At 44.9% G+C, this 26,145-nt stretch overlaps 1 protein-coding gene across 1 annotated transcript in view; it reads right to left on the bottom strand.

The window, feature by feature from the left end:
- The window catches only part of LOC144175475 (cell adhesion molecule Dscam1-like), a 185,688-nt gene that overhangs the window by 3,064 nt on the left and 156,479 nt on the right, over nt 1–26,145 (bottom strand). Inside the window, exons 20-28 of the mRNA XM_077704563.1 lie at nt 24,695–24,947; nt 23,515–23,607; nt 20,005–20,226; nt 16,693–17,001; nt 14,611–14,778; nt 11,128–11,450; nt 5,940–6,006; nt 3,412–3,510; nt 2,788–2,870 (exon numbers count right to left, since the gene is read on the bottom strand). Coding sequence (XP_077560689.1) covers nt 3,413–3,510; nt 5,940–6,006; nt 11,128–11,450; nt 14,611–14,778; nt 16,693–17,001; nt 20,005–20,226; nt 23,515–23,607; nt 24,695–24,947 — 1,533 coding nt within the window. The 3' untranslated portion in view covers nt 2,788–2,870; nt 3,412. The remainder of the gene's footprint in view (nt 1–2,787; nt 2,871–3,411; nt 3,511–5,939; nt 6,007–11,127; nt 11,451–14,610; nt 14,779–16,692; nt 17,002–20,004; nt 20,227–23,514; nt 23,608–24,694; nt 24,948–26,145) is intronic.

The following is a 26,145-nucleotide window of genomic DNA, read 5'->3' as shown; positions in this document are numbered from 1 at the left end:
TTTAATCCTATCCCACTCAATCCAAATTAATCCAATCCAATCTAATTCAATCCAATCCAGTCGCTGCGGCGGCGGATCCAGGTGCGCCAGCTGTGAGCCGTGAGACGTCACTGCTCCTCGCGCATGCCCACACGGCTCTCTAAGAGCCACGCCAAACTGTGTAACCTCGGCCAGTGTAGCTCACGCTACAAAATACGGTTCGATATATGGTTCAGTTCACATGGCTGTCCAGTTAAAGTACCTCAGTTAATCAATGAATACCACCGGCAGCTGCGTTATTGTTCTATATAGCTTGCGTGCCTCCTTTTTGCCGGCCCGGCTGACGTGTTGGAGGGGCGCTAGAAGCAGACGCTGGAGCGCTATTCCCCGTCCGTTGTCTGTCTGGAAAAGCCGGGCTGCGCGTCTAGCCGATATCAATGCTCCCTGCCAGGAAAACTGTGTCAACGCCCTCTTGCGGCGAACCGGACCTTTGTTGTCGTAGGTCCGAGCGGAGAAGAGGGTACTTTGAGACGCCGACTGAAGGTCTGCCTCCAGTTGGCGGGGGTAATTAACGCATTAGACCGTGCAAAGCGAGGGCGCGTCCTGTTAGGTAGGCTTGCGCTTGATGCGACTTCATTAGAGGGCAGATATGAATAGAAAAAGGAGCCCCGCTGTGCACCGTCCAAGGTACGCAGTGTGGTTCAAATTGGTGACGGTTCTACAGTGTCACCACGATGGCGGATACACGTGACGAGGTACTGAACAGCTCCTTTTGTAATGTACACGCCGGGTTGACAAAAGCGGGAATTTTTTCAGCGCTTAGCATAATTTCGGGGCGCTTCGTAGGAGCAATACTTTAGAGAGGCCACCCGAGGGTCGATGACCAGTGCTCAGAGCTGCTATCAGTCGGTTGGTTTCTATTAGTAACGTGCTTGTGCATTTCTGAATACATTACAGTTTGAGTGAGAGTGGGAGTGTGGATCAAGTTATTGCTTGTGCGTAAACCTTTGGTTGACGTAGCTAGTCAGCGGCCCACAGTGTGTTTGTTAGTAGTCCCCCTCACACCCTTTTGGAAACACCCCTGAAAGCGTGGTTTTTATGTAATAAACCTTAAGTGTTTGGTGTTTGGGGGTGGGTGTAAAGACGCTTGAGACGAGGCTTACTCCGCTGAACCACAGCAAACAAGGTCAGATGCCTAGGGACCCTCGCGACTTAAATATATTTAGCTAAGTGCATTTCAGTATTTCCCTGTTTTCGCGTAAATTGCGTACATTCGCTAATTGGTATGTCTTGAATTGCAGCCAGATATCTATGATTAACGAAAAGTGTTAACCCCAAGACTGTATTCGAGTCCTTCAGAGTCCTTTAATGTTTTTTTGAAAAGCCTTGAATGACTCTGGCTCTACTGAGCATGCTATCGTAGCGGCAGGCCGAAAGCAATATCCACAACATGACCAAAGGCGTCACATCGACTAACTACTTGAAACTGCGCAAAGAACCTGCCCGCATCGCTGGATTCCGTGGGAACCCAAATTCGTTCTCGCACCACGCAGGTCTCGTCTGCCCCAGTCCGTGCTCCCATAACCGCCCCACGGCGGCTTCGGCGGTAAAAAAAACTCCATCCATAGCGTTACGGTGGAGGTTCGTCACCAAAAAAAGCATTGAATTATTGTGCTGCTACCAAAGCCAATCTGTCTGGTGTAACAGTGATGGCATCATTATTACTTCATGCTCACAATACACACAATTTTTAAAAGGGGAACAATTAGTGATAGCTCAGACATTGCAACGCAGAAACACTGACCAAAAGTGAGGTACCGTCAAACTGAAGAAAAAGGAGGTCATTTTATTTTCTATCCCCAGTGAACCTACAGTGGGGTAATATAAAAAAAGTGGTCACATAAAAACTAACAAACGCCGAAGTCAAGGCAATCATCATTGCCTAGTTTAGTAAAAAGCGTCCAAAAATAATGTAGGTAAACTAGGGGTAGCAAGTATAACAGCGTGACATAATATGCCTGTCACTACCGATAACTGAGAGATGCGCTAGTGCTGTGAAGCTTGAGGAAATTCGGCAGGCTACACGACCAGATCCATCATGACTGGTTAGCGTAGCTGCAAGGAATGGTGCCGAAATACTCCCATTCTATGTATTTCTGTAAAAGAGCCGTAACTGTAAATGTCACTCATTTTCTCCAACATGTTGATGGAGTTCTTGATGAATATAAATGGTTAAGTTATCAACACAGTGAAGACTTTGAACACACCAGTTCGGTCAAATTACCAGTCCAACTAAGAAATTACAATCTGTTTAATATCGAAATAAGCCACCACAAAGTTACTTTTTTTTATCTAGCCAGCCTAGGTGTCATACCATAAGTACGTAACGCACGTTCGACATCCACCACTGTTGCGTATATTGATTCGCCAAGTATTCTTAGTACACTTCTGCACGAATCGCTTGCATTCTGATTTACGAAACTATTTTCTGCGCTTTTAAAGTAGTCTCTCGAATAACACCTAAAGGCTAATTTCTCCTGTTTTTTTTTAAGCCGCAAAGCCAAGGCTGCAGATGTGAGTCACTCGTTATTTTCTCGCTTTGCTTATGACATTGCCATTATTTTATTCTCCTTGAAAACGTTTGTGCAATCACACGGTAATGGCCCAGACTGTCTTATGGTTCTCCTAAAACACCACTACAAAGCACATGTACCGCACCTGAAATACGATATTCGTTTTTTTTTTTCGTTCACTGTGGCTGTAAGGTGTCGCACTTTAACGCCGTCTAAACCAAAGAAAAGTACATACGTAAGACTTTTGAAGCCCACGGGTCCGGGACTGGTTTCCAAAGGCACTATATTGGTACTCCAAATGACGTCCTGCGCGTGGACCTGAAGGCAGACATTTTAAGATGAAAGTGTTTTATTCCGGGCTACACAAGCATTTCAGTGACGTCATATCCGTCACGGAAGTGATGCCAGTACAACGAATCAAGCGGCCTGTAAACACTGCACCACAGCCCATAGGGTCTTCTTGCGGGGAAGTAACCTTTAGGAGTAAAACGCACGTTTCACTTAGGGTTGTTCGTTTTGGGGTTTTATATTTTATCACGAAAGTGTTTTATGCCGGGATACACGAAGATTTCACTGACGTCATATCCGTCCCGAAAATGACGCCAGTACACCTTTGCCGAAGCGAACCACAAGCAGGACGTCGCCTTCCAAACACAGCCACAAGACAGCCTCCGACCTACAAATCATACTCAGCTGCAGATTTCTCTGAATTTCGCTTTCGTGCTTTACCGATTCCTATGACAGAGCAATCAACCACATTTTTACCTCGCCAGATGTACTCATAGCATCGTCACAGTAACACCCAAAGAGAATATGCTCCGCATTATTTTACCTCATTTTATCATCCCGCTATACTCACATCAAACTTCACCCGAAGTTCCGGCGATGCCCAGATTGCTGCTCCGCACATGCGACGCTTCGGGCTCCTCTTCAGGACATGGTGTCGCATTTGATGAATCTGTTATGCAACCAAAACCGTCAAAAAGAATTAACAAGCAACCCTTTATTCACCATCATCATCACCGTGGTTTTTCCTTCTGCACGACGGAGACCTCCCTTGCAAACTTCTAAGTGCTTCTTTGTCGCGTCATTTGAATACATTCATCTGCAACAGATTATTTTATCAGGCCACTGCATTTCCTGTCTTCGCACCCCATCTCTCTGAAGCCGCCTTGTTCGTCCAGAGATCCACCGGTTGTGAGAGACCTTGGTAATGCGGCGAGCCCGAGTCGAGTTTTCCCTTTTGGCGTCAACTACGATATATTTTTCGGAGTATGTTCCATAACCTAGGACGCTGAATTGGCTCATGTCCCTGCACTAATGAAGTCCCAGTTGGCAGAAAAACATTTCCGCGGCGAAAATAATTACCGTCGGTAAAAATTGTTCAGAAAATCTTACTTAACTTTAAAACCTAAACAAACATTACTGCAAACTGTTATTGCACAAGTGCTGCAATGAGAACAAACAATTTGTAATTTGCTTTTATTTTAAGAAAGGTGCGAAAATAAGGCGTAAAACACTACGGCGGCTACATGTATCCGGTGCAAACTATAAGCGCAATGTCTTTGTATTAGAAAGTGTTGCGACTGAAAAAATGGCGCAGAAGCAACAAGAATAAAATATGAATTTTTGCAGGACTATTAATTTTTTTTACCGGTTCTAGCTGCCTTCCATACAACAGGAAAAGTTTAAAATTATACTTTCCTTGAAGTGGCCGGTACCTGAAAAAATGACATCCTGGTACTGCTATAGAAAATGAAAGTGACTAAAATATTCTGATGTCCTTTTCCCTCCGGAATATAATCTACATGCCTGTTTGGTTGATTTTTCATTGCTTTTGCTAATAAATAAGTGAACGGGCAGATCGGGTATCGTTTTCAATGAATGGTTCGAGGGCACATACTGCATTCTTAAAAAAGCTACCAGTGATACAGGCCGAAATGGGAGCTGTTTACTACATTCCTGGCGTTAAATAGCACTCATCGACCACATGCTTTCTGATGTCCCACAACTGATAATGTTTTCCAGAATGGTATCATCAAATCATGCTAATTAATAATAAAATAGCGGGGCGTAAAGTGAATTAAAAAATTTATGAGGGGGACAGTTACACCTAGGTAAGTATTTCGTGTGTCTGTTCCTTTTATTGAAACGCTGCGCTTCTATCTAACGTGCCTTTCGTTTAGTTCCTCGGGTGATTTGTTGCGCAACTTTTCTGTGTTTTCCTACTCCATCTCGTGTGCGCCTGATTTATTTCTGACACGCTCACCTTGCCGTGCTTCTCGGAATAATTATACAGGGTGATCAAGATTAGGTCAACAGGTTTTTTTTCAAATTCGGTGCTTAGATTTACGTGAAGACCACCTCTACAGTGACGTTATGCGTCTAGGGGGACACAGAATTAGATGGAATTTATTGGTGCTGGTGGCTTAAGTAACTAAAATTGGATAATTAACTTTTAGCGGCTGAAGTAAGCAGGCATCTTTGAATTAAAAAGTTAAGCGCTATGGTGTTTCTACGCAGTTCCAGTTGGCAAAATTCTTCGAATGCATCCGTACTCCGAGATATCGAACTGCAAAGTTTAATTGCCATACGCATGATTGCGCCGCATTAGACAGCGAAGACCGGCACAAAGCTCCTCCTTTTTGTTTTGTGTTTCGATAGCGGTTCCGCCTACTGCAGATTGCGATAACGCCAGCCAGACTGAAAGGATGGCAGTTATCACATCTGCCTATGAATCCACGCCATTGTCAAACTAAACACCAAACACAGCAGACGCGTCACAAGAGGGAGAAGCTTTACGCCGCTCTTCGCTGTTTAGCATGCGTAATCATGTGAACTGCAATTAAACTTCGCAGCTCGATATCTCGGACTAGGAATAAGATAGAAGAATTCTCCCAAATGAAACTGCGTAGCAACAAGATTGCGTCTAACGTTCCAATACAAACATGCCTGCTTGCATCATCCGCTAAAAAGTTAATGATTCCATTTTATGTAATTCAGCCACCGACATCAAGAGTTACCGCCTCATTGTGTGTCCCCCTCAACGCATAACGTCACTGTAGTGGCGGTCTTCACGTACTTCTAAGCGCCTAGTTATAAAAAAAAAAGCTGTCTACCTAACCTTGACCACCATGTATACCAACTACATTACGTACGGCAACGTAATGCCAGCACTACTAGGCAATCAGAACAAAAAACGGTTTTTCAACAACGGCACTCTTTGGGCAACGCAGGTCCAGTTAGAAAACCTGGCAGGTGGCCTCTCCTTTGATTTATTCCTACAGTGCTTGCGTGATACGTTAAAAATAACGCCCTTCTAAGAGTACTACACAAAGACAATGCCAGAAGTGCATTTAAATTTTCAATGACCAGGGTGCAGCTTGCCTTGTTTTGGAGCCATGCAAGTTGCTAGCCGCTCCGCCGAGGCCAGGAGGTCGTCCCGGTCTTGAAGCTGCATGGATAATAAGACATGGGGCCTTTACTGCGTTCCAACAAGGTGTTTTATGGAGCCTTTACTGCCTTCCCATGGGGTGTTTCATTGCCTTCCCACAAGCAGTGCGTGCTCAGGACGGCAGTAAAACACTTGTACCACTAGGATGTGCAATAAACTATCTATATACCATCGATCTACTGCGTATAATTTTCTCCTGCTAGAAAGAAAAATCTGACTTAAATTGTGCATCTTCTGCGAAAGCTTGTATAGTCTGTCCATGTGATGCATGTAGTAATACTTCATTTCTACTATTGGACATTCTGCAATTGCAAGAAGGTGCCCCATAAAGCCAAGGAAAATATCTTGTAAGGTTCGTAAGCCGAGCAGTGAGCGGCGAGGCAAGCTGTGACGCTTCAGGATTGATTCTTACTTCTTTTGTTTTTACAAAACACTACTAAAGAAGACACAGAAACAAAGCGTTCTGCATGGGTTTCCGCCGGGACATCTTCGCAGCGTGTCGAGCTTTTTTTTTAAATCAGAACAAGTTTGTTTTAACTAATAAGGGTACAAGAGAGACCGTATAATAAAGAAAATGCGCCAAAGTGAAGAGACTGCGACGGGACTTCCTTCATATTCCGGCAATGCAACCCTGCCCACTGGAGCAGAGGGGTGGGGGGGCATTTTGCTCTGAATGATGGAAATGCGTGTTAGCTTTTTGTGCATTTTTCGCGGACACGCGCTTACAACAAAAAAATTCTAACATTCAACCATGTACCTTAACTATTCCGGGTACGTGAACGTGCGAGTAGGAGAACACAACCTTATCTCGCATGTGTGCCTCCTAAAGTCCCAATCGCGTTTATAGCTCAAAGCTGACAACGAAAAAGATTTACAGGGTCCCGCGCAAGTCATTTTTGAAAACCAGTGAAAACACGCTAGGAGAGACAAGGTAGGGACAGTCACTGAAAAGTCAAAGGACAGGCACTGCCACTAGCTTTGTTTAAATGAACACTACATTTTCAAGACATCGCTTTATATCTGTAGGTCTGAGTGTCATGAATAAAAAAAAGTGAAGCTGCTTGTAGTTGTGGTGCAAGGCTAAAGAAACAGCGGAGCTGGCGGCCCCTCTACTTTCGTCGGAGACCCGGCTTTTTCACCTCAAATGGATTTCCGAACTTGCCGCTAAAACTTCTCCATGAATGGGCAGGCCCGGATCGTGTTGTCCACTGGCTTTGACATATCTGCCAAAGTGGATTGCATTAGCACGCGCTAGAAGCAGCGGCGGCGAACTCGGCGTCTGTAGCGAACTAGGCAACAGTGCTCCCCACTTCAGGCGTGAACGCACGTGAACTTGCTAGGAGAACAGCACTCGAAGATCACGCCTCAGACGTTGGGCAGTGTTCTCAAAGGTCAAGCTGGCCGGCGCCGGGTGCTCTTCCTGGGGCGCACGGTCACCTGCACTTGTTATTTTTTCTTGGTATTTTTTTCCGAGATTCTCAAGTGGCTCGAGCGCATGCGCAAGCCTGGACGACGCCGGGTGCTGCTCACGAGGCGTCCACGGTCGTGCGCTCGGCTGGGCTGAATTTTCTGGTAACACTCGTAGGCGGGACTAAAGGCTAAAACACCTCTGCTGTTAAAACCCTTCTCGCACCATCATTAGTTCGTTTTGGTGACAGAAAAACACAAAGTCATTAAAACAGGTGTCGCTTTCTCCGCCAGAGGGAACAATAAGTGTAAAAAATGTACGCCAGTACTTTGGCTGACCACGGGCTATTTTAAAAACAACTGCAACTATCTAACATAATTTGAAGGGACACTGAAGTGAATTTCTCAAGCTCCCGTTTTTGCTTGGACTGCGTAGACTGGCTCAAATTAGCACACTTTTCATCGTTTATCCGGTTGACAAATCGGTAATTATTTTACAAAGCGCGAAAGAAGAAAAACTACCATGCGCGGTTTGCGGCGGCCGCACCAACTAAAGCTGTGACGTTAGGAGGAGCGGGCACCGTGATTGGACGATGCCCAAGGTGAGCAACCAAACAAGTTTCGATTTCGGTTTCGGTTCTGTAAAACACAACTGGTGGCGTTGTTGGATGGGCATTCTCAATAACTCAGTAATCATCGTACCGCGCTTCTGCCATGTTGTCAGCTGTGAAAATGCATAAAGATAAGCCTCCCAGGACGGCTTGGAATCGTAGCATTCACTAGCCGAGTCCTACGCAGTGCATGGACTCCCTCCGCGTACCCGCAGACGCACAAATGTCATGCGCTTTTCCCCCATATTTGGAGCTTGCCTCACTCATGCCTGTACCGTAAAAAGCGTGTTCGCACCAGGCCAAGGGTCTGTTCATTCTGGCCTGTGCCCACTGTCCGCAATTAGTTGGTGCTTATGGCAACAGCACGCCAACGAGAACTCGCTAGCGCGCCAGTGCCAGCCTGCGCGCGTTCTGTGAACTAGTTCGTAGAGCCATGAACGTTGCGGCCCAAAAAAAAAGGTGAACTCAATGTAGAAAACATCGGCAGAAAACAAAAAATTTAACTTACAAAAAAAAAGCACGTACCCGCGGGGACTCGAACTCGTGACTTGCAAAACACTTGCGACAACACACCTAACGCCCCAGACCACTAGGCCACGAAACCGGCCTTGCCGACCTTGGTAATATAAGGTATATATTGTACAACACGTTTACACTTTTATTTAGTTTTGGCATTTCAAGCAGCTTCGGTGACTATTTGTTGTATTGCGTTCGTGCAGTAAGCGTACCCCGAGTTTCCACAATAGCTCACGTCTAGCAATTGCATATCGTAGACGGTAAAGCGTTCGCAGATGCGTAGTCGTGCTGCTGACCGCTGTGGTTGTTCGCCCAGCGCAAAAAAAGTGTTTCCCGCACCCTAGTTTTGCGCTGTACGGGAAAAATATCAGTTGATTTTATTTCCTTAGTACCTATATTGACTTCGCTGACTCTTCTCCCGCCTTCAAGAGGCCTTATATTTTCCTACTGGCGTACCAGTCAGCGAAGCGTCGCATGTGCGCTTGTGCAGCGCTTGTGTGAAGCGACCTTGACTTGGAGCTAGATACAGTGTACAAACTAACCAAGTAAAGAAAGGCACATTCTTCCATTCACAAACGTGTCCTGGCTTCGTTTCAACTGAGCGAACGAATTGCGACGACCCGTCGGCGGCCGGCGGACGAAACGCTGGGCCGACTGACTCTGTCTGAAGGCCGGGGAGCCGTGCAGTAGCGCATCCAATTGCGAGCTCGGCTCCTCACGACGTCACACGAAAACGCCACAGAAAATGGGCGAGCGTAAAGAGAAGAGGACAGCATTTTCGAAATAATTTTTCTACTACATAAAATCGCGTAAACGCGCCCAGTGTGGTCGAAACATGGCCTGGGGACCCCGTGCTACAATTTGCGCTAGTAATCCCGCAATGTTTACATATCACTTCAGTGTCCTTTTAAGAGTGTATGCCTCAGATCTACAAGCGGTATGCGTTGTTTCAGTTACAAATTTCAAGTCATGTTTCACCGAACAGTGCAAGTGGAGACAAAATACGTATGCAAGTGAACTTGTGAGCCCACCTTACCTACTTACAACCAACGCATATACCCAGCGCAGCCAGTTGCTAAATCCCAGATCTCTTGCAAAATCGGCTGCATTGGCAGAAACGTTACTGTTGACCAACAGTTCAAATATTTTCTACCTCTTCTCCCAGGCCACGGTACCTAGCCAGGACGCTACAGGCGCGGCGCTTGATGACCGCATGGTTAGGGGGCCGATTCGCTACTTTGCCTTGATGCCCCATGAACAGATAGTGTGAAAAAACCTTATCTAATCGTCTTTGAAGCTTTTGTCCTAAAACTAAAAACCACTGACAGCAGGTTTTCAAGTGTTGCGACGATGGGATAAATAGAGTATGCTTCGGGCGCGATTTCTAAAGCAGCAAAAAAAGAGAGGCCAACTGCAGAAGAAAATGTTTGGTTCAACTGTTAATTTTTCAGCCCGCAGGCATCCTTGGCCGAAACAAAAAGCCAAGGCAGCTAGAAATGATGCAACTTTTTATTTGAAACAGCAAGGGTTTTTAGCCTTAGCGTTAAGAGGCTGTATTTTGTATCTTTTCTCGTGTTCCTTTAACTAACGTCACAAACACTTCATTGCGCTTGGCCAGCTCTAGAAAGTGGGTTCACCTACTAGCAGTGTTAGCATTTAATAGTTTGAGCCTCTAACTATGGATATCTTTAGATTGATTGAATTCTTGATTGAATTCCAAGGTGATTTTCTAATTACGGCGGATCTTTCGACAAATTGTAACTCGATCATGGCGTAGAAGTAAGACTGTTGAAAACTTGAAACCCTTTTAAATAAGAGGCACCAAAACCATTGATTAAAGAAAAGGGTGTTGGCTTTCAAGTTTCTTGGTACCGTAGAGGGCACTAATTTTTGTATCAAAATAATTGGATGTATGAGGAAACAGAAATCTGGCAAAAAATGCGGAAAAATCTACAGCAGAAGCGTCATTTTACATGCCCGAACAATTTATGACCACCGAACCCACTTCATTCCTAAAGCAGACCGGGTCATTTCGACAGTGCAATTTTTATTTCACTTTGGTGTCATTATCACTGGTCTTATTTTTGTACCATTAAAGAACTGAAATGCTCTACTTTGGCTGTTATGACTTGCTTGAACTTAGATCCCGAGAATCAATTACCCCCAATATTGTGAAAAGATGTGCTGCATTTACGGAAAGTATTTCCCGCCATCCGGTTTGCACTACCACTTGTGCTTGTTATGTAAAGTCAGTGCGCCCAATTTGCCTCGCGCATTGTTCAAAATGAGTTTATTATTCAAGCTCTTGCTTTCCGAAGATTGCCACCTAATGGATATGCACAAATACAAAGCGGCGTGATAGAAGTTAATTTAGAAGCGAATACTTTTCGGTGCTTATTGCTGCTGGTATGAGGCGTTTGAGTTACTGCACCCGCCCGCAAGTTAATTCATGCTAGGTATTTATTGCGCAGTGATTATGACCCCAAATGTCTCATCTACGCATTTACTAACTAGTATCAGTTTATACAACCATAACGTATGTTCGTATATTTTCTTCAAATCTTCTTTCTGCGACAGCTCCACAAACCTTTTGCATGGAGTGTCTTGGTGCGAAAGGCACGTCGTATGTGTGTTCCCGAAGCTTTTCGCCACTTCCTGCAAGCTCGGTGTCCTCATGAACGGTTGCGAGTCCTCGCGAGGAAGCCCAGGAATAACTTCGTCCACCGCAGCTTTTTGTGACCGGACCAGGCGACGCAACCCGGAATCCAAACGTGAGGTAGAGCTGGTCTGGCCTTGACGCCGCGTTGTGTTCCTGCTGCGAAGGTTTCTCCCAGACAGTCATGGGCACGGTGTCGACTGACTTAGTGGCCCCCGTGAAAGAGCCGATGTCAGCGTCACCTGGATGCCATACTACAAATGAAAAAAGTATTTCAATGCTGTAAGAAACGCTTTGAGGAATCGTTTAACAACTGTGGTACAATACATTTATTTCAAGCGTGTTACACACTTCGAAAGTTATGATTTATAGTTACACATGTAGACACTAGACCAGCTAATCAAAACAAGGACAGAACTCGTATCGGCGGTCGTCATGCAGTGTGTAGAGCTGTACTGGATGACAACCTACAATACTGCATGGCTAGACATCAACAGAACAAGAAGCGGCTGAACATTTCTTGCATTTGAGTATTTCTTTTGTTATGCGGAACTATAATAATCGGTCGAACAGCCTAGTTACTTGCAAGTGCGGGCAGCCATTTTTTTCGCCCAGAAGAACAATGATAACGTTGTCATGGGGCCATATGAAAAGAAAGCAACAACACTTTTTCCCGGGATAGTTTTCAGTCTTGAGGCTTGCATTGTGGAGCCGTTCACGAATACAACCAAAGAGAAAGCAGCTAGGTTGACTTTGCTTCGTCACTTGTAAGGAAGCCGTCATCATGCCCAGATTTTATCAGTCTATAAAGTGTACCTTTTATCATCTTATCAAATTTTATCAAGCGAGCCACGCGTGTCTGATGGCTTTTTAGTCATACACAGCAAAAATAATTTTGAGTTTATAATCAATTAGCCTTCGCAGCCACCCGAACATGGCCAAAACCTACAGAAAGATATTCAGATATTTGTTGCCTCAGGACCCAAACGTTTTCTTTTGAACCAACGATAACAAATTATCCTAATTATCCTATACCTCAAGCTTGGCTGATATGTGGCTGCACAGTAAGTATCCAGACCGATACAAAAGCACTCGCTAATGTGCGAGTGCGGCTACTAAGAGAATACCACACGTTTTACGGATGCTAACTTGCGTCATCTACTTCAGAAATGGTGAAAGTTCTTTGTTGGAAATTTCTTACGTTAATAGCAACAGCTGAAGCACTACTTTAGTGTATATGTGTTTATTTTGCTGAGCATGCGTAACACGGCATAGAGCTCGAAGAAGCCGAAGAAGCAAATTTTACTATTTACTATCACCCTTGATTACACAAGCTTGTCTTTACTCCAGATTTGCAGTTGTTTTACACCATCAGAAAACCATTTTTGCGACCACCTCAATTCTAATAAGACTGAACAGTGCAGGGATGGGAATAATGCAGAAGCACTAGATAAAACCACAGCTCAGTGGGCATAAGCGTCTTTGCATTTTCCCAACGCTGTTATCCATATTTTCTCAATTCCTCCCTAAACTCTAAGGTACAATTAGGCACGTATTATCTGGCTCTCATACAACACGTACCACCTGCCGCTCATAGAGCTACTGAACATTGTCGAACTCCCTCACTCTTCGCACGAATCTGATCGGTTCAATCCAGCGAAAGCCCGAAGCGGCTCTGTACATTTTCTGCTCGGGGGTCGCCTAGATTTATTAGGCCTGCATACTAGCCGATTAGACCTTTGCGCGATTGTTAGCGTAGTGCAATATTAACAATAAGTTATTATGATCGTCATCATTATTATCATCATCGGTCTATTTATGTTCTCTTCAAGGAGTAGTGACACGAAATTTTAAAGCTAAGATATCTATGTAAAATGCTTCCTTTTTATCAGGAGGTATCTACCGACAAATGTTTCAACAGTAGCCGTTCAGTATAGCATAATTTAAATGCATTTTAATCTCTGCCCACACGAAAAAGCTCAGAGCGGACCAGTATGACAACATCTTCTAATTGCCCCAAACTGTCGACGTCCGGGCTCCCGTGACGTAGCCGACGCGCTGGCTGCGGTTGGCGCACGCTGCTACACCGTGTGTAGACGTCATGGTTTTGGGAATAACGTTATGCTTCCCGGGCTCGCCGGGAGAGTGAAGAACTCGGCCGGTCTGGGCAAGCGCGTGCGCTCGCTCGCGCGCGCTTCCAGACTGGCAGCAATGCGACAAGAATGGTGACGTCAGATGCTATCAGGTGTCATGGAAGCCGCTCGGAGTTCGTTTTGTCGAAACCGGAACTGACACGGATAAACGACGCCGTAAATGATTGTTTACGCTGCGATAAACCGTCTAATGTGCCATTCTATGATTAGTGGGCTAATAGGCACCCATAGCAGCGAAAGAAATGTAACACAAAAATTTCGTGTCAGTACTCCTTTTAGGACGACCGCCTCGTCCATAGACTTCCGCTCCCGTTTTGCGATAACGGGGTCCATTCTCTGCTATGGTCTCTTGCCCTACATATTGTCTCGTCTCTCTGCAAAGCGTTTGTGTACGCTCACAGTCAACATGTTGTCAATTCGCCGCATTTTATACAGGGCTCATGCTTACTTCGTTTTCTGAATTTTACCTAAAGTGTTCTCCATTCGAGTTTTTTTTATTTACAACACCCTCCCTTTTACCCCTTGGCGTTTCTCCTATCATCCTCTCACAATTAGCACGTTCACTGGCCTAAGCATTCAGGCAAAGGCCCCAAGTTTGTTGCGCAAAAAAACAAGAAGCAGCTCCCGGTGCAGGTATTCGTAAGAGAAACGGCTCCTCCGGAAGCGGTTCATACAAAGAAACTTTCCATAGGCTGAGATTAAGCTTGACAGTAACGAGAGGTACCTTCATCGGAAGGGATCCATAGCCAGGGGAGTTCTGCACCGAGAATAAATTTTGATTATAGGGTGGTCTGGCCATGCCTGGACACCGCAGATGACGGGAACAGAAGAAGGAGCAGCCAGATTCAGTGTTGTCGTCAAATCTCCCGTTACACGGCCTCAAATAACTTTTCGCCTAACCATTCACAAAGTCCCAACTTACGTGAGCTAGGAATTGAGTTACTCAGTTGTAACGTTTCCGCAAAGTTGTAACGTTTCCGCAAAGCAGGAGGTGCTCGACTGCGCACCTCCTGCTGCGCAGTGCTTTGAGGTAAAAAAAAAAGAACGAAAGCATAAACACTTGCAGACATTATTACCGACTATGTGTGTCTCTTTTGAGTGTATGCCTTATGCCAACAGTTGCATAGCTAAAGGTGGGGCATTAACTGGAACATAATATTTGCAAGAAGTTTCCACTTGTAAATGGACCAAAATATACTAGCTATTTATGTTTCTAGTGACTGAACATTCAACAGTTCGAGTGAACACGCAAGTAACTGACCTAATCGTCTCCTGCGAAGTGCTGTAAGCCTCCTTTGGTACATGGCATAGAGCACAGCGATGGTGACCAGCAGCACGACAAGAATGGTGCACACAACTGGTACGATGACGTGAATTCTGCGGCGCTGCGATTCGATCACTTGCGTCCAGTGAGGTGCAGGTACAGTGGCTGTAAATATATTATAGAGTAAATGTTCATCCGCTTGGCCACGGTATAAATATGACGCAAAAATGCACGGCAAACTTCCCGCATTACCAAAACTTTGAAACAAGCGCACCGTTACAAACCAACCAGCGCCTAATAACAAGATGGAGTACAATAACAGTGCCAGGGAAATCTTATTGCCGATGTGAATTGTTTCTATGGCACCGACAAACTATCAGCAGTTTTGTTCCTTTCCAGAAACCGTGCACAATAACGAAACCTTCACCCTGAAGAACTAGATGTTTAATCCCGGTGAAGAAAACGCCTCTTTTTTGGCTGGGAATGCCTACGCCACATGAACACCTGAAAGCGAAGCAGTTATGCTTTCTTACGTGAGCGCACATCACCAATGGTTATTCATAAGTAGTGCTCTTACTGTTACACAAATGCAGAGTATTAATAGCGTCCAAGGATTATCCCAGTTCCAACCCACGCTCACAGAGAGAAGCTTAAAATGCTTAACATTTTAAACTTAAAATGCTTAACCTACTGGCCAACTATTATTAATCGTTAATAAAGAGGCGGTGACCATGATAGCAATTTATATGGCACTAGGATTTAAGTGTACAGTGTATACGGCACGTACTCTTGACTACACAGGTATAGCGAAATCATTTGAAAATATCTCTCCGAAAGGTTTGTAGGGGATACGGCACATATGAGTATAAGCGTCAGGGTCCTTGTTATGAGGGATCGTTCCCTTGCCCTCAAAAAGCGAACTTGTGTGGTAGGGCTAATCTATTAGTATACGAGTATTACGTGCATAAACTTCGGCGAAGCATCCTTGGCCCACACGAATGACGCATAGGGAGGCCCAGGCAGCCAACTTGACAGATTAAATGACAGTCAGGCAACCAGAACTGCCGAATGCGCATCGTGTAGGAAATTCTAACGTTCTAGAAAAGGGTGGAGGGGGGGTGGGGGTAACGTGATGACAGCTGAGCGGCTTTCTTTCAACTGGGTTGATTTATTTCTCTTTCCGACTGCGGCCATTTTAGGATCTGCTTCCCTGCTAAGAACACCGATGCCAACGGCGGATGTTTGAAATGCAATATACACCGTGCACAGCGTGAGTGAGCTATGCTGCTGCGATCACAAGATGTTTAATCTTTTCCTATTTGTCAATGCGCCCATCTTTGCTTTGTCCCAGTTTACCCTGTGTGTGTCCGTTTTTTTAAATAAAGCCATACTGGTCCCGTAACAGTTGGTCATATTGTGGACGTTCACACCTGGTCGCTATGCGTGATTGCCTAAAAACGCGTATGCTTCTTCACCTGAGGAACCCCAGAAAAAAACTCGTTTCCTATTTTTCTTAACACTCAACCAAAAAGACTGTGCAGGTAGAAGACTTGAAAAACGCGCTGGGCGCAGTGATCGGTACGGCGCCGCAGGCCACCCGACTATGTTACCCACCTTAGCTGTTCATTGCTACCCAAGCTGTCAGGCTGAGCCGCACAGCGAGGAAACTGCGTCATCAAATGCTTGTTGGATCGCAGTGGCGGAGCTCCTTGAAGCAAGTTGCAGATTTTCGGTTCTGTTCGGTTTCATTCCTACGTTCCCCCGTGTGTATTTGTTGTGAACTAGGAGCAGGTGAGCACGTGACGAGCAATGTCCTAAACCTTTCCTAAACCTTTATTTATTGAATCGATCACCCCAGGAAGCCAAGTAAGGGGTGTTTTTAAAGTTGGTTCAATACCTTGCTCACTTTCTTAGTGGTACTGCTCTTATGCGCTGAAATTGGCCTAAAAAACGGCGCCAGACAAGTAACGACGAAGGGTAATGCTGAGATTCAATAAGACATGGCTCACGTACAAAAATACATTGTAAACTACCCCACCAATGAAAACTTGCTTTGGTCGCTACTTCTCTCGCACTAACCTCCTGAGAGCGTGAGTGTAGCGAAGACGTATTCGGCCTCCGTAGTGCCCGCCTCGTTTCGTGCCGTGACCAGCAGCTGGTACCACGTGGCAGGAGTCAGGTCCTCTATGGACAACTGCGGTGGCTGGGGCAGAACCTGTTCCGGCACGAGCCCCGTTGCTGCCGGCTCCCAGTCACCGTGCGACTGGCATTTGTAAAGCACGGTGAAGGACAGAATCGGGCAGCCGCCACTCCTCCACGAGTTTAGCCGCAGTGTCACCCACGTCACGTTGGCAACCACGAATTCCCGAACTTCTGGAGCCAGTGGAGCTGCAGGGACGGGTACAAAAATACACGCCCTTTTTATCTGGAGCCGAATGTTGCACATATTTGTATTTTTGCTGCTGTAGTGCAAACATAAGTATTGGGCACATATTATAGACAGGTTTCTGCCCCGATATTTCCTATCCTATTATAACGATTACACCATTTCTCTCATACAAAAAAACGCCAAGTGGGTTCAACAAATCGAGCCGTCAACTACTGTGCTAGACGAGCAACAGACTGGCTAAAAAACCGGGATGTGGAGTAAATCAATGAAATTGCCACCTCGGCTGGATGAGATACAACAATCCATGAAAAGTCTTTCCGATGGTTCCCCGAAAGATGCCAGCATTTAGAAGCTGTATCTCCTAATCTGTACTCCATAAAATATCGCTATTTTCCCTAGTTTTTGGCATATTTCAGGTTAGTACAGCGTGCCGTAGCTTACTTCCACGAGTTTCTACGAGTTTCTTGATCTTTGCATGAGTATACCACCTAACAAAGGTGTTCCAACAAATGAATACGTCCTTTTCAAATTTCGACGGAGGGTATTTCCAACCTACCGATCTTGAGGATTTCTCCCATGCTTACCGTGCTTACCGCATAATTTCAGTCGAGGTCCACGATGATATGTTTCTTGGCAGTTAGGCTATAATTAAAGCTACAGCTTTTTTTGCCAATATTCCCATTGTTAGTTACATTTTACAATTGCCAACCTGCGTGCAAGTCGAGCGCAATTTGAATGTACGCGTCCGGCTTCCTTTGTCTGCTACTGCGCTCTTCTTTGTTCACACCTGCCAACCTGCGTGCAAGTCGAGAGACAATTTGAAGTGCCCGTTCAGCTTCCTTTGTCTCCTACTTTACTCTTCTCTGTTCACACCCTCCAACCTGCGTACAAGTCGAGCGCAATTTCAACGTACGCGTTCGGCGTCCTTTGTCTGCTATTACACTTTTCTTTGTTCACACCCGCCAACCTGCGTACAAGTCGAGCGCCAATTTGAAGTGCCTGTTCGGCTTGCTTTGTCTGCTACTGTACTCTTCTTTGTTCACACCCTCCAACCTGCGTACAAGTCGATCGTTATTTTAAAATACGCGTTCGGCTTCCCTTGTCTGCTACTACACTCTCCTTTGTTCACACCCATCAACGGCTTGAAGCCCTACCTTTTCTTTTAGGGATCCTAAACCAGAAGGTGTTCTTTATATATAGTGTGAAACCAATATAACATGCATTTATATTTGACAGTTCCTCGCGTACTTCTGTTATACACTTGTACCCTTCCTTATATATTTTGGCTTCCCCCCCAAAAAAACACGACACTCAAGACGCCTGGAAGAGAACAAAAATATTGATGGTGGTGACACTTGTCTAAGACGTTTGAAATACTGTTCACACTTATCGCGGTTGATGTAGATGCTGATGAGAAAATTAAAAACCTAAACATCGCTTAAACTGCCCGCAGGAATGTACAGTCATGGACAAATGAAGCGTGAATACGAAAAAAACAATAAAAATACACAACTAGCCCCATTTCCTTCCGCGCAAATGAAATTATCGCGTGGCTTTGTTACAGTAACAAACATGAAAAATGTCTCTGTCTACTACACCCCTAGCGAGCCAATATTTTATCTCCAGTATCTATATGCTTTGATTTTGCACGTTTTGGTTCATATTTTGGAGTTCGCATATCATTTGTCTATGACTACGCCCAACAGTTTCGTCTCCAGTATGGCCAAGAGTGTTGTATAAAATTCTTGTTTTAATATGCGTTAACGTGGCAATACAAATAAAAAGCTATCGACTTGAAGACATCCCTCATATGGCTTTTAAATGCGTCAAACTGCTCGATGTACAAGTGACGTGCAAAGTGCCAAACGATGGCGGGGATTGAATAAAAGTGCAGGAGATGGCTGAAAAACATTGCAGTGAAACGGCGAGGTATTCGCTGCAAAGTTATGTCTGGTGCATGTACCCTTGTCGACGTAGCTGAAGATTGCGCTAGTTTATTTGCAAGGTGTGCAATGTGTTTCAGGTTGCCTTTGCAACTAAGCCAAACGTGATACCTTCTAGTGGAATGTAGAAGCTAAGTAGGCACAAGTTAACAGTTCATGGGGACAAATATTGACAGCTTTAAGAACCCCCGGCTTGAGAATTGCCCAGAAGCAACCAGTCAGGCCTTTCTCACTTTCTCAGTTCTTAATACTACAGCTTTTAAAGACAGCAGCTAGAGATACGCTGCTCGATTATCCTAAGTAAATGTTGCTTTTCGTTCCGGTTCACTGCTACTCGTTTTGTGTGCCGTAGGTTCGTTCATATAATCTGAGCCCGGCGATAAATAAACGCTGTGCAATACCAGCCATAGGGTCTCGGATATCGCCTTGCTCACACTGTATGAAAAATACAACCATGGCTGTTATTACCATGCGAAAATATCCTTACAGCTGCAACTTCGACGCACTTTCCGCGCACCACCAACACTCAAGACCAGTGGGAGAGACTGCTGTCCGGCTCCTGTCCCTCCGGCCAGCTCCTACTCCCCACGAGAGTAGGCGATGGTAAGACGGCTCACCGATGCCGGTGAAGGGGAAACCACTCCTAACAATAACGGCATAAATTCTCTCAATAAACTTTCTCTCTCTCTCTCACTCTTCGGCTACTTGCTTAAGCTTTCTTGTTTTAGCGGCATTGGCTGGCAAATAAAAAACAAGGCTTTTAAAGTCCGCATACAAAATAAACGCGAAGCGGCCTCTCGGTCACACTTATTCCCACAAGGAAAACATGACATATAATGTTCTCGTAAAAACATTGTTCGGTTTGCGATAATCCTTGATTCCCGTAACTGCATTACTGCATAACACAATAACCTAATATATTTACAAGCCCCGGCTAACAAACCTAGCACCAATAGATTCACGTTTAGTTAGGCCGAATTCTTTCGGGAGTGGCTTCGCCAACTTTGCCCAATCCCTAACCTGGCTCATTACACTGCAGGATCAATCTGTTGTACATACCAGAGCCATCGGTCTTCGCCAGCACGGCATTGCTTCGAGGTCCACGGCCAGCACCGTTGAAAGCCACCGCGTAGAATGTGTAACTGCGGCCGCAGTGAAGCCCGCGATATGCGTACGACGACCGCTCAGCACCCGTCTTCACTGAAGGCCACGGGGCCATCCCAGGAGATGCTGAGTTGGACCCTACTCTGTCGGACTGCAGCTTGTGGAACAAAAGGTAACCTGAAAAACAACAAAAAAGAAATGATACTTTCCGCGCTTTCTTCGGCTTGCGAATTAATTCTGATTTCTGAGAAGTACCGTTGAGATGTTTTTGAGCGCGTCCTTTAACATCTGAATGACGGCGTAGCTATTCGCATAGCTTAGCGAGAAAGCTGTTTTACACCAGGAGTCTAAGACAAGCTTTCGGGCAATTGCTGATTTTTTTACAATCTGAGTGCTTTGAGCGGAGAGAAAGGTAACATCTATTAAGAAAAAGCTTCCCCTTTTAGGACGGTGGATGCGTGAACCGTACCTTACACTATGAGTAAATGTGTAAACCCAGGGCGCACCCTGCCCGCAGTTTTCTGCCAGGCTCTGCATAAAACCTCACAAGAGCTTGGAAATAAACCGCTTTATATATTATGGCATTTTCCAGCATTGAGGATTTCATGAACCAGTCTTGAAATGTGTAGAGGGAGAAATAAAGCCCGGAATTATTAGGTTGGTGGAAAAAACTAACGGTTCTGTTGTTTTGTAGATAGCCGCCATAGCAGGAGGTTGCGCTTTCTGTTTTCGTCATTTGGGCGCATTGTACGTTTAACAGGTTTTACATTGGTGTTATGGACGTTAACACGGCAAAAGCAAGCAAACGCCCTTTCAATTTTCGACAATATTGTGTTCGTTTCGCTCAAACGGCACATTTTCACCAACCTTCAATTTGAGTTTCAGCTTGTTTGTGATTCCAAAAAAATATACAGTTTTAGTTGAGCGAACGCAGCAGCTCTGCGCGCGCAAGTAACTTGCGGAGGAGCGAGAGCGCATGCGCAGAACGTAAGCGGCAGCCGCGCGCTTTGCGTGCGCCCGCAAGTTTTGGATTCTTGCGTTGCGGGTTTTGCGGGCTTAGCGGGCCGTGCGCGAGGCCGCTCCCGTCTTCTTTCCGGTCGCTCTCGGCCGTGAACGAAAGGACCAAAGGAACGGCGTCTCCCCACAAACTGGTTTACGGCTTCTTCTGGCTAGGTTTACGTCTGGCGCTGGCCGACAACCACATGTTTCGTTCGCTAATCTGGCGTTCAGTGGCGCTGCATGACACGCAAAGCGCGCATTTCGGCGCTACTGGTTCATCTACGCACCAACTTCTGCGTGCAGTCAACTAAAACTGGTTCTTCGCGAGAACTTCGCTGTGCGCGCTGTGCTGCCCCTACGTGCGCGAGCAATTCTGTGCGTACGCTCAACTAAAACTGTCTATTATTACAGTAATATTATTATCCAGACGATGGTTCCAAAGTTAAAAACTGCAACGGGACCCTCGATGAATACTACCGAACAATAAATTAGATCAAGAAAACAAGCAACAGGTAATACGAGTAATTGGCAATCAGTTATACAATATCTTAGGGTGGGTAATCAGTATTAGCTAAATTACACAACAGGCAGCCAAAAGCAACGCAAAGAAAGATGGGAAAAAGATACAAAAGGAAAATAACATTTCCAGTTAACGGCGGACATTTCCATTCAAAATACAATTACCTAGATTATACGACCAAAAAAAAAACAACCTTGTTACAAGTTATCACGTATTGATATTGTTCGCTATTATATTCAAACATGTGCTATTTCAGAGCCAACACGACTTTTTTTCAAGCGATCATGGAACTTGTCCTGCTCCAACTACTAGCAGTGGGTTCTCTAGAGGGCGGAACACGCCGATGAGCCAAGACATCCTCGCCGTCGCCTGAAGCACACCGGTCCTCAGTAGGTTTTTTCACGGGACACAGAGAAGTTAGTTCCTCCTCCTCATTTCTGACGTCACTAAAGTGACTCTAAAGCGCATTGCACCGCATATACTAGCTTTTTCAATGGCAAGCCGCATCGACGTATGTACAAAGCACTTGTGAGCTAGAGCTTCACAAGGAAGCTACTGAACAAGCCAAACTTTCGAAAAAACCATTCTCATCCATTAGACCTCAACACAAGTATGGTTTAAAAAGTAACATCGTAAATATGTGACAGCTTATCTCAGAGTACTAATCCTTCGATTTGAAAAGATGACTTGCCGGTACAGCAACGTCAATGTAATTCTCGGTTACTCAACTTTCTCTTAGTGAATATCTTGCAACCGCGACATAATACATAGCCAAAAGAATGAATCGGTCTACGTTAAACATTATTCTACGTTTAAATTACACTTTAAACACATCCCTAATTGTGAATCATGTCGTAACCAAACCATGCTTGTCCGCCTAACATGAAATTTTTTTATGCGTTCATTGTAGTCTTCACCCTGGAACTAGTATTTTGAACTATTTTGAATTAGTATTTCGAGCTATTTTAAACTAGCATTTCCAACTACTCTTCTGGAACAGAGACGCTGACTAATGTATCTCTCATTCAAATCGATTCGAATTTGTTCGGGACAAACATGCCTACTACCGTCACCATCGTTATACTCCACCTACGCGGAGTGCATTAAAGGAGGAAAAATCAAATACCGCAAAAACGTTTTTCGGCATACCGTACACAGGAACTGAGCCCGCCTGTGTGCTTTTTAGTTTTCTTACGCGCGAATACTTCCTTTTCACATGCCTGTGTTTTATACTCAAGCCTTCACCTTGACAACGCATAATAAGGTGAACTGTAGTCTGAAGAAATTGACGATTACAAAATATTACTTCGTGTAGAACTTCGCCGGGTGGGCGAGTTCGCGGGTAACAAGGCTGCGAAAACACTCGTCCTCGTGTCAAGCTCCAATTTTCTTTACTATAGGGTTTAAAATACGAAAAATAGTTCATTCAGTCTCTGTTTACTGTACACTGATTTTGGTTTTAAACCTTTGTCTGCCTGGTATTTTTAAAAATAAAACCTTTGGGTCCTTTACCATTTTAATTGTATACTGCTCGCCCCGTTGTGCGAAATATATTTTACTTTTATGTAATGCGAGCTTCACCTGCTGGAGTTCCAATGCCAAAATATTATTTTTATAATTGGAGAATAAACATTTTATTTCTTGGTTGAATCAATTCAATAACAAATTTACACGTTTAAGATATGTCAGTTCCTTCAAAATTTGTCACTTCATTTGTTTTTATTGTTATACTTAGGATAAAAAAACATAAACCAAAAAACGCTTACTTTTGTAGGAAGGCAAGCGCCAATATTTATTTTAGAGCGACCATTGCATTTAAAATTTTTTTAATCTCAACATTATAGCACACCAACTTTATCTATGCATTTAGTGTGTATCACTATTGATGCACGATATATGGCGGTCAGCGAGAGCGGTGTGAACGCTAAATCAATGGCGGCGCTTACCGTCGACTGGCTGATCTTTGAACACGTCCCAACTGAGGTTTATTGACGACGACGTCGATGACACAAGCTTCAATCGTGGAGCCGCCGGAGGATCTGCAAATAGATTTAGTGCACATGACGTGATGAAAATAACGTAGGATAAATTCCCTCTTCCCATGATTCAAGATTTAAAGTGATGTAGTTCTGCGGCAGCGGTTTACTGGTCTGTGAAGATTTTAAGCCAATCAAATTACCTACGGCGAGCCTGTTTGTATGCGATTGTTCATCATACAGCTAGATGCCCGTGATTGCTCAACGCCTAATTTCTTGGCGAGCGAGAGATATAATAAATGTTTATTATTTATTTTAATCAATAGAACGTTGTGGTGTCGTTATTTCCGGGTTTCTTATGGTTTGTCCGGTCTGACGATTGCCTGCGCCAACCGCAGCTGATATTCAATGTCTTAGCTACACAGCACTCTTTCCTTTCTCGGGAGAACCCGGGAGAACCTATGTATTGGCTCCAGTGTGCTCCGCACGCCCATGTGCCGTCATCTCACAGAATAAATTGGAGTTTCTGGGGACTACCCGTTACATTTGGGTATCAATGGACAAGTTTCAGAACCTTACGTTTCAGTTTGTACCAGTTTAATCAAACAGCTTTCACCAGATGAAGGTTTTACGACCAGGGTAACCACGTAATCTATTTCCTAACGCTTTATCCTCATGAATTGCTGGTATACATAGCTGCAATCAAGGAGAGCTTTCAGAACCCGTCAGATAGTTTTTGGTTATGCTTAACTGTGACTGCGCGTGTCGTTTATGAAGACGCTTCAGTGCCAAGTGCACATTGAAAAGCCTGAAGTTAACGTTCCGCAACAAAATCCCCATTACTGACAAAAGCAAAGTATCTAAAAAAAGAAACATAGGTATATATTTCTTGTTTCTTCTGCACTTCTCTGCATTCCATATTAGTTGTGCTCCTCACCCAGTGTCCGGCATTCGAACAACTGCAAACGTTATCTTTGACGTAACTAGCAATGCATACCCACGTCGGTATGAACACGATGGAACATCTGGAGCATAAAATAGAGGGCCAGAAAAACGAATAATAAGCGCTTCGCTTTCGTTCCCGGTCTGTTTCCAGTGGTGTTGCAATATACATCATAGTGCATGCAACATCTCTCTAGAAAGAACCCACCGATGTCCAGCGTCTGCACAGCGACTTCTTCCGACGCAGGCCCGGCGCCCTTGGAGTTGAAGGCTTGTACCACGATTCCATAACTCGTGTGACGCCGTAGCTCCGCCAGGCGGCACTGCTGTCGCACGGGTGGCGCCGCAGGCTCGCCGCTGCCGTCGAGGGTCTTGTATGAATAGCGTTGCCCGCTGCCGATTACGCGGTATCCCACGTAGTACCCTTGCACCGTGCCGTGAGACTCTTCGTCCAGTGGCGGCTAAGTAGAACAACGAAACGAGGACATAAGGAGCCATCTAGGTCGATACTTCATTGCCGGAGAATTCTTCGTCAATTGGGCGAAAAAGCCTGTGTCGGTGCCCGAGGCGTCTGTAGCAGTGAAACGGATCCTAAACAAACGTGTTTGCGAGGCCTTTCGTAACACATGCGTTCACAATAATAAAGAGAGAGAGAGAGTAAATGTTTATTGAAAAACGAGAAGAGGTCGGCCAGAGTAATTGATCTTGGGCCTGCTATAAAGTTCAAAAAAGCAGGCTGCAAGGCAAATAATGGCCACGCGCACAGCCTCATGAAACAGCGCTGACTTGGGTAGTAGCTGCGGGGGCCGTTTGGTGGCACAGTCAGGTAATACAGCACACACACGCTGACTAAATCCAAAGGTGCACCAGGCCCCACGAGCAATGTCGCTCTGCGCGGCATCAAACATCGTATCAGCATTGTTCATACCATACGGGACTGTAGCCAACACGCTAACGCATAAACTCTGAAAAATAACCTGGACTGTCTTAATCTCTGAAATTCAGAACACTGTCCGCAGAAAACTGCAGACATATTAGTCGTAGCCCAAAACTCCCAAATAAAAACATGCGGCACAGCTCAATGAGAATTTCGCGCTTTCTCGATTATAACTAACAACAGGTGCTTGGGTGTCCACGCATTTGAAATTAGTGCATCATTACACTTTATATGATTCGACTCTAGACCTCTTGAGTGAGTCCGCCAGCGGAGCTACATTTGTGTGTCGAATGTTGTAGCATGATAACACCTATGTTGTTAGCGTCATTTCACTGCTCCTGCCTGTAGAGCAATGAAATAGGGATGTAATCTTGAGTTAAGCTTCTATATTAAACGGTAATTCCGACTATGCACTATATAACAGGCTGGTGAATTGTTTTGCCTTCGACTTACCGTAGGCAGTTACACTTACGACGCACCAAAGGTCCTCAACTTGTCGTTCAAGCTACATTCTAAGCGACACCCAGTGTTAATATCAATTGCATTTCCTGGTTTGACACAAATACACTATAAATAATTTTCAGGGGTGTGTGCATGTAACATAATTCAGAATACTTTAAATGCAAAAAGTGATGAGAACATTACTCGGGTGAGAAAAAGGAAGGATTTGACTAAACCACTGAGCGAATAAAGAGGGCACAGTTATGACTACCAGTGAGCTC

Source organism: Haemaphysalis longicornis, unplaced genomic scaffold (genome assembly GCF_048455015.1).
Source record: "Haemaphysalis longicornis isolate Haplotype H1 unplaced genomic scaffold, Haemaphysalis longicornis Haplotype H1 scaffold_3, whole genome shotgun sequence".
Classification (NCBI taxonomy): Eukaryota; Metazoa; Arthropoda; class Arachnida; order Ixodida; family Ixodidae; genus Haemaphysalis; species Haemaphysalis longicornis.
Note: the sequence above shows the minus strand (reverse complement) of the source record. Positions and strands in the feature narration are given on the sequence as shown.